Source organism: Mirounga angustirostris, unplaced genomic scaffold (assembly GCF_029215605.1).
Source record: "Mirounga angustirostris isolate CCGP_5_RB_7025 unplaced genomic scaffold, mMirAng1.0.hap1 SCAF_13, whole genome shotgun sequence".
Taxonomy (NCBI): Eukaryota; Metazoa; Chordata; class Mammalia; order Carnivora; family Phocidae; genus Mirounga; species Mirounga angustirostris.
Window position 1 is genome coordinate 6,016,687 of NW_026991721.1, and position 8,891 is coordinate 6,025,577.

At 56.5% G+C, this 8,891-nt stretch overlaps 1 protein-coding gene across 1 annotated transcript; it reads left to right on the forward strand.

The window, feature by feature from the left end:
* Positions 1-3,836: 3,836 nt before the first annotated feature.
* Positions 3,837-8,870, forward strand: CTSF (cathepsin F). The gene is made up of 14 exons (XM_045870174.3): positions 3,837-4,170; positions 4,385-4,483; positions 4,772-4,856; positions 4,949-5,010; positions 5,139-5,214; positions 5,803-5,916; positions 6,039-6,184; positions 6,272-6,368; positions 6,449-6,529; positions 7,262-7,381; positions 7,468-7,532; positions 7,632-7,722; positions 8,165-8,223; positions 8,305-8,870. The coding sequence occupies exons 1-14, from the start codon at positions 3,961-3,963 to the stop codon at positions 8,377-8,379; spliced, it is 1,380 nt and encodes a 459-aa protein (XP_045726130.1). The 5' UTR covers positions 3,837-3,960; the 3' UTR covers positions 8,380-8,870.
* The last annotated feature ends 21 nt before the right edge of the window (positions 8,871-8,891 follow it).

Here is an 8,891-nt window from a genome sequence, read left to right on the forward strand (position 1 = left end):
TCAGAGAGAGCACAGCAGGGGGGGTGGCGGCAGACAGAGGGAGAAGCAGGCTCCCTGCTGAGCAGGGAACCCAATGCAGGACTTGATCCCAGAACTCTGGGATCATGACATGAACCAAAGGCAGCCGTGTGACCGTAGAATCTGCCATCTTAAAAAATACTCTTCCAGTGCCTCTTTTTTTTTTTTTTTTTAAGATTTTATTTATTTATTTGACAGAGAGAGACGCAGCGAGAGAGGGAACACAAGCAGGGGGAGTGGGAGAGGGAGAAGCAGGCTTCCCACCGAGCAGGGAGCCTGATGTGGGACTCGATCCCAGGACCCTGGGATCATGACCTGAGCCGAAGGCAGACGCTTAACGACTGAGCCACCCAGGCGCCCTCTTCCAGTGCCTCTTACTTGGCTAATTATCACCTCATTTCTCTACTCTCCTACATGGCAAAACTTCTTGACATCCTTGTCTCTAGCCATTGTCCACATTTCTCAAATTCTCCCCTCAACCCACCATTCTTAGTGAGGTCCCTAGTGACCTACATGTCACCCAATCCAAAAGTCACGTCTCTCTCATCTTACTCGCCTTCTCAGTGGCATTTGACACAGTCAGCCACGTCCTCTTCCTTGAAATACACCCTCTCCCACTTTGTGGACATGACCTTCTCAGTCTTCCTCCCCACCCAATGTCCACTTCCTCCCAGTCTCCTCTGCTACCTCTCTCTTTCCTACTCAGCTTCTGAATGTTGGCATGCCCCTGGTTTTGATGCAGATAGGCCACGTCCAATGGCCCAGAGGGGGTCCCGCAGGACCAGCCAAGAGGGTCCCTGGCTTCACACAGGATGGAAATCAAACGCAAGCCGGCTGGAGGTGAAAGCAGAGTTCATTGAAGATACAGAGAGAGCAGAAACAGGTGGAATGTCCACGAGCCTCGGAAAGGAAGAAGAGTGAGTCTTTGGGGGTCTGGAGTTTTTATTGAAGATGGCGGTCTGGTGTCCTCCGTATGTCACTTGTACCTGGAGCCAGGGGTCTTGGCGTCAAGGTATTTGGAGTCAGGAGTCTTGGAGAAGTTTATGACCCCGCCCAGTCACTCCTTAAATGTTATCTGTTGTGCTAGAAGACTCCAAAGAAATTATTGACTCCTTGGGCACCTGGGTGGCTCAGTCCCCGTTAAGCGTCTGCCTTCGGCTCAGGTCATGATCTCAGGGTCCTGGGATCGAGTCCTGCATCAGGCTCCCTGCTCAGTGGGGAGTCTGCTTCTCCCTCTGCCTCTCCCACCCCCCACTCCTCCCACCCCCACTTGCGCACACTCTCTCTCTCACAAAAATAAATAAAATCTTAAAAAAAAAAAAGAGGGGCGCCTGGGTGGCTCAGTCAGTTAAGCGTCTGCCTTCAGCTCAGGTCATGATCCCAGGACCCTGGGATGGAGCCCCACATCTGGCTCCTGGCTCAGCAGGGAGCCTGCTTCTCCCTCTGCCTTTGCCTCTCCCCCTGTTCATGCTCTCTGCTCTCTGTATCTCTGTGTCTCAAATAAATTAAAAAATAAATTTTAAAAAAGAAGAAAATGTTTAAAAAGAAATAAAAAAAGAAAAAGAAAAGAAATCACTGACTCCTTGACCTTCACCCAGAGGACATACATAAGGCCTGTGTAAGTCAGGGGTGCAGAAAAAGGAGCAAAGAAAAAAGCCCAAGCTTTTTCTCTCATGGGGTCCCCTCAGTTTCCCTGTCTCGGTTTCAGTTTCCTACTTAGAAGGTAAGTTGTGAGAATTGCCCAAGGTAACATGTGCACCTTGGGAGGAGTGGGGGGATGGGAGAGGCAGAGGGAGAAGCAGACTCCCCAATATCCCACCCCCCATTAATTATCGTTATGCTCTCTCCCCTCACTCTGGTGACAAAACGAGCCACCCTTTTCCCCATGCACTCTTCAGGTGGTTCCGACATTCAGGAACAAACTCTGAGAAAGATGACTGTTTCCCGCAAAAGCCAATGTGGATCTCCAGAAACCTGGATCTAAGAAAAGTCCACTGCCTCTGCTGGGGACTCAGTAATCCCTTTTTTTTTTTTTTTTTTAGATTTTATTTATTTATTTGAGAGAGAGAATGAGACAGAGAGAGAGCATGAGAGGGGGGAGGGTCAGAGGGAGAAGCAGACTCCCTGCTGGGCAGGGAGCCCGATGCGGAACTCGATCCCAGGACTCCAGGATCATGACCTGAGCCAAAGGCAGTCGCCCAACCAACTGAGCCACCCAGGCGCCCAGTAATCCCTAGTTTTAATTCATTCAGCTTCAGACCTTTCAGGAGATGAAGTGTGTGTGAGCGTGGGTATGTGACCTGCCACAGACGCTAGTAGGGGGCCTGGGTTAACGATAGCAGGCATTTCCGAGATGCTTCACACCATTTATCTTTCTAGAAAATGAAGCTGTGCATTAAATAACAGTTGGGTGACATCATGTCCACTCCAGGGCTTGCCGAAGGAGTCATTGATTCATTCAACAAACATCTATTAAGCAGGCAGTAAGTGTGTTGGGCGCCGTGCTAGGTGCCGAGGAAGCGGCAGTGAACAGGACGACAAGGTCTCTGCCCTGACCAGCTCCTGGCCTACCGGAGGACAGCCGCAAGTGAAAAGGAAATTGCAGCCCAGTGTGAGAGGAAGTTCAGGAGCTAGGCATCTAGGAGTCCAGAGGCAGTAGCCCAGCCAGGGGCAGTGGGGGTGGGTCAGGGAGGGCTTCCTGGGGAAGTGTCCTCTACACTGCGAAATGAAAGGTGTCTGGGTATTGGGCGGAGGGAAGAACAGTGTGAAATTTTCCGAGGTGTGCAAGAGCTTGAACTTCTGAGGAGTTAACAAACAGAGGGAGGCTGACATTTCAAGCGCACAGCACAGGACCGACTGGATGGCACTCGAGGGGCTTTAGACGCGGCATTAAGGACCTGGGATTGTCTCCTGTAAGAGACACAGACGGTGCCCCAAAGAGCTTAACCTGCATAGCAGGGAGAAATAAGCACGTGCTGGAATCCTTCAGGCCATCCCGTCTCAGAGCTCAGCCGGGATGGAGCTCAAAGCCAGCTCTGGTCTGGCTCCAGCACTTATTTCTGCGTAGCTGGAAAGTCACTTCACCTTTTTAGATAGACCTCTGCTGCTGTAACAAGTCAGGTTTGGACCGGGTGACATTTTCTATTAGTTCTCCGCACTCTCTAAGCCTAAACTAACTCTCCATCCCCTTCTGGGATTTCCTCAATTCCCTTAAACTTCCTCTTCCCTGCTTCCCTCCCCAGCTGGGAACACCTTGCAGGGCAATTTCTCTTTCTCATCTGTCTCTCCCCTAGAGTGCGAGCTCCAAGCCGGCAGCACTATGCCTAACGCATCTGTTCATCTATCTTCTTGCTAGGCCCTGGCACACAGCTGTGAAAGCTTGAATAAACCGAAGCACAGTCCTACACCCGGCACCCTGCTTCAGTGGTTACCGAATGCTTGCGTGCTTGTGTTAGATCCCCACAACAGCCGGAGGCACTGCCAGTCCAGGGGATACTACCTGCCATTTTGCTGACGAGCGGAGGAGCCTCTAAAGCCAGCTGTTAGTTACTATTGTCATTCCCAGGCCAGCATCCTTTCCCCTCCCTAAACGTCTCTAAGACCTAAGAGGATTATTCCAAGACTGCAGCTCGGCCCGTGTGTCCACAGACCTACCGAACTGCTGCGAGACTGCAGGGTGCCCACCCCACCCCTGCCCTGCCCTGCCCTGCCCTCCCCCGCTTTGGCGACGACTCGCCTGCGCCGCGCGCGCGCGCGCCCCACGTGCCTCGCGTAAATAAGCGAGTGCGCAGGCGCACCCGACCCGCGTCCACTGGCCGGCGCCCCGCCGCCCCGGGCGCAGGGGGAGGGACGCCCCCCCTCTGGCCGCGGGCTACTCCGCCCCGTCAGTTGGTCCGCGCGTCTGTCGGTCGGTGCGTCCGCGCCTCCGGCTTCGCCCTCGCAATGGCACGCTGGCTGCCGCTGCTGTCGCTGCTGGGGCTGCTCCTGGGCGCCGCTCCCGCCCCGCCCCGCCGAGCAGCCGACGCTCAGGCCCGGGAGGCGGCGTACCCGGAGCTGCTGGGGCCAGCCCGCTTCGCCCTGGAGATGTACAACCGCGGCCGGGCAGCCGGGACGCGGGCGACGCTGGGGGCCGTGCGCGGTCGCGCCCGCCGGGTGAGGACGCGCCGGGGGTGGGGGCTCCCGGGGCCGGTGCGCGGGGCCCCTGGTCGGAGGGTTGGGAACTTTGGCCTGGACCCCGGGTGGGGGCGCTGGACGCCGGAGAGACGAACTTCTGGTGCTCGGGAAAGGGAAGGGGGTAGGGCGGGGCTGTGGGAAGACGGGCTGGGGAGGGAGTGGATGTGCCTGCCTCACCCGCCCCTCCATCCAGGCGGGCAAGGGGTCGCTGTACTCCCTGAAGGCGACCCTAGAGGAGCCTCCCTGCAATGACCCCACGGTGTGCCAGCTCCCTGTGTCCAAGAAAACGCTGGTGAGTGATAGGGGCTCTTGTGATTCCCCCGCTCCCATGATGAGTTTGGGTCAAGTGTTGAGGAGGCAGCAACTACCCCACCCTGAGTCATTTCCCAAGGCTCTGAGGGCCAGAGACTAAAATGCCCTAAGAGTGGGCATGACAGGGTGCTGACTGCCTCACTCTGCGCCGTGGGGGGGATCGCCTTGTTCCTTGGAGGTGGTCTTCACATGAGGCCCTTCCAGCGCCATCTTGCCAAGGCCTTGCTCCCATCCCAGCACCCAGACTGGCTTCCTCCTCTCCCTTCAGCTCTGCAGCTTCCAAGTCCTGGATGAGCTAGGAAAACACATGCTGCTGAGACGAGACTGTGGCCCAGTGGATACCAAGGTTACAGGTGCTGGGAGAGCCCAAGGAGGCTGGCATAGTTCAGACCAGACTTCACGCAGGGTTCAACCTTGATTTCTTCTCTGTTCCAACCCTATTCAGATGACGAAAATGAGACACTGAGTTCAGTCCTTCCACTGTTGAACAAGGAACCCCTGCCGCAGGTGAGGCGCCCATCTCCATCTGGCAGCTGGCTGCTGCTTTATTTCCTCTTCTCTTTCTCTCCCCCGGGCCTGGGCTCCCTGGTGGATCTGTGAAGGATTCCTTGTAAAGACCCCTGTGCCCTTTACAGGATTTTTCTGTGAAAATGGCTTCAATCTTCAAGGAGTTCGTTACCACCTATAATCGGACGTATGAGACGAAGGAGGGTGAGGACCCAGCCTTGGCTGTACCTGGCCCAATCAGATCAGGACCTTCCCCCCACTTGGTACCTTGGTGTCGGGGAGGGGAAGGACACACGAGGCAGAGCATCCACTCAGGGACCCCTTAAATCCCCAAGTTCTTGCCCAGCCTCACAGGACTAGACCGCTACCTCAGGTACCTGGCCCCTTCTCCCATCTGTTTTTCTTGTCAGAAAGCATGGGTCTTCATCATTCTGGATAGAATGGGAAGGGGTAAAGGCCAGATTTTCTCTGCTGGTGCCCCCACCTCCCCAGCATGATAGTCTTTTTCCCATGACCCCCTGGCTGAGGATGCCCTTTGGACCCCATTTCGGTTATGCCTTCACTCCTGGGGTACCATCAATTCAGCGTGGCCCCAAAAGTTGTTCCCACCTGCCCCTCGTCACTTGCAGGTCTGGACCTCTCCTCACCTCCAGCCCTCCCCAGAGTTCTGTCTTTGAAAAGAGCTTCAGGCCTGACCCAGAGCCCACCTCCTCCCCAGGGATACCGAAGTGCCTTTCCTTTTATCATCTGCCTGGGGTCCAAGCCTTTCCTCTCCTGCTCCTTGGTTCTCAGAAACCCAGTGGCGCATGTCTGTCTTTTCCAACAACATGATTCGAGCGCAGAAGATCCAGGCACTGGACCGTGGCACAGCTCAGTATGGGATCACCAAGTTCAGTGACCTCACAGGTAGAAGTGGTGGCCAGAGCCCTCATGGAGCCCGGAAGAGTCAGGGTCTGCTCCCAAGGCCCCTGATCAGGGCTGCCTTATACTCTCCCCCGCCCCCATCCCCTGCCCACCTTTGCCCACAGAGGAGGAGTTCCGTACCGTCTACCTGAATCCCCTCCTAAGAGAGAACCGCGGCAAGAAGATGCGCCTAGACAAGTCCGTTAGCAGCTCTGCCCCACCCGAGTGGGACTGGAGGAGAAAGGGGGCTGTCACCAAAGTCAAGGACCAGGTTGGACCCCTAAGAGGCAATGGCAGGACATGAGGACTGCACTGAGGTTGAGAGGGGACCCAGCCCGTCTCTCCTTCTCTCTTGCAGGGCATGTGTGGCTCCTGCTGGGCTTTCTCAGTCACCGGCAATGTGGAAGGCCAGTGGTTCCTGAAACGGGGGGCCCTGCTCTCCCTCTCTGAGCAGGGTGAGCATCCCACTCTACACCCTTGACCCCCTGCCCAGCCCCTCCAGAGGGCTCCTCAGGACCAGCCTTCTGTCTCCTAGAGCTCTTGGACTGTGACAAGTTGGACAAGGCCTGCCTGGGTGGCTTGCCCTCCAATGCCTACTCAGCCATAAAGACTCTGGGTATGCATTCATGGGATCGGGAGGGGCAGTGGGACTTAGCATGAACTGGGTTCAGGTCTTAATGCTGACCCTTAACGAAGACCTTGAGCAAGTCAGCTTTTTGACTTCATCTGTGAAATGGGGCTCATCTTGCCCACTTCATAGAATTGCTCTAAGTATCAAGTGAGGAGGTAATACATAAAGTCCTTGATGCATAGCAGGGGTCTTGGTGTTTTTGCTGCTTGGAGGTCCATATTTCTGTAACACCACTGAGTCAGGTAGCAACACACCTCACCCATGAGAGGAGGTAGTGACTTAAACTGGCAATTCAATTCAGTGGTGGGCCTCAGCGGCCATGGGATGAAAGGCTGAGGGACTGGGGTGGCTGTACAGAGACTGAGAACCTGGTGGGTCTGGGCCACACTGGGAGCAGACTTGTCTGAGCAGGACAAGCAAGCCAAGATGAAGAGCCCCAGGAGTGCTGGGATGAGTAAGGATCAGAAGTTGGGCATCGAGTCCCATCCCCTGCCATATTTCTCCCTGATTCTTCCCTCAGCCCCCTTAGTCTCTGTTTTGTCATCCCTAGAGGGAGGCTGTTGTTCAGAGGGCACGGCCTTGGTCTGGGGCGGGCAAGGACCTTAAGACCTCACAGAAGGGGCTGGGTGTAGCCCCTGGCCAGGAGAAGACGAGTGTATGCTACACGGGGGCCCATATTTTCTCTCCCCACCCCATCCCACCCCCACCATTCCCCAGGAGGGCTGGAGACAGAGGACGACTACAGCTACCGCGGCCACGTGCAGACCTGCAGTTTCTCTGAAAAGAAGGCCAGGGTCTACATCAATGACTCAGTGGAGCTGAGCCGGAATGAGGAGAGTGAGTGAGGGCCAGGGTGAGGGTGGGGACAGACCAGGTGGGGCTGGGGCCTGGCTGTCCCTGACGCTGTTCCTCGCCTTTCTCAGAGCTGGTGGCCTGGCTGGCCAAGAAGGGCCCCATCTCTGTCGCCATCAATGCATTTGGCATGCAGGTAAGGCCCCAGCTCGGCTGCCCCTGCCTGTCCCTTGCCAGCTCCCTTCCCGCTTCTCCTTGGAGGTGGCCCCCTACTCTTTATTCTCCCCACCCCCAGTTCTACCGCCACGGGATCTCCCACCCACTGCGGCCCCTCTGCAGCCCTTGGCTCATCGACCATGCTGTGCTGCTCGTGGGCTACGGCAACCGTGAGTTCCACTGACCCCCTTTCTGACCATCCCCCTCAGATCACGGGCAGAGGTTGAACCGCAGCCTCTCAGGACCTCTGGAGAGGGAAATTGAGGGAATTCCTGGGAACCCTGTCCTTATCCCTGCTGCGGTCCATGGGCCAGGCAGGAGTCATCTGTTCCCTCTCTGGATGGGAATGCTGAGGCAGTGGAAGGTTGAACTGTTACAGATAAATGACCTGCTAGAGGCGGGGTGGGGGTGGGGTGGGGTCTGTGTGGCGCTGGGTGCCCTCCCCCACCCAGAGCCACACCACGTCTCCAGGAGGGTGGCAGGTGGGCCTGTCTGCCTTTCTGCTCCTTTCGCAGTAGGTCACAGCAGATAGTGGGAGAGTGCAAAGGGCTGGGGGCCCTGACTGGAGAATTGGGGGCCCCTGACCCCCCTGCACTCTGCACTGCTCCCCAGGCTCTGGCATTCCCTTCTGGGCCATCAAGAACAGCTGGGGCACTGACTGGGGCGAGGAGGTGAGTCTTGTCTCCTTGGCCCCGGCTCTCCAGCCCCACCTTGCCCTAGCGCACTCACCTGCCCACCTGCCTTCCCGCCAGGGTTACTACTACTTGCATCGTGGGTCCGGGGCCTGTGGTGTGAACACCATGGCCAGCTCGGCAGTGGTGAACTGAGGAGCACCAGCTCAGGACCTGGTGCTGACCAGAGCAGCCCCTTCCTCAGCCTGACCTGCGTGTCCAGGCCCCTTCCCAGGAGGCAAGCTGGCTGAGGGACAGGCACCGGGTACCTCAGGGTGAGCAAAAGGCACTGGGCTAGGGCAACACCCATACCCCTCTCCACCCCACCCCTACCCTGAAGTTCCCCAATGGCACCTTTGTTGACTTGTGGTAGCTAGAAGGCTCTTGGGGTAAAGGATGATGTCCTGGCAGCTGAAGCTGGCTGGGGCAAGAACCTTGGGCTTGGGTGAGGAGCAGGTTGGAAGAAGATATTCTGGTCATAAACCCAGCTTTGTCCTCAGCAGGCTCTGGCTTCCTGCCCTGCCTTTCCTCTGTCTGATGCTATAACTTTTCTGGTTCCCCCTGGATTTGGGGACAGTGTTTCTTTCCACATCTAGAGAAATTATTGTAACTTCCTTTTTCTAACAGCAATAAAGAGGTGTCCTAGGCCCCAGTGTGGTGTGAGTGCT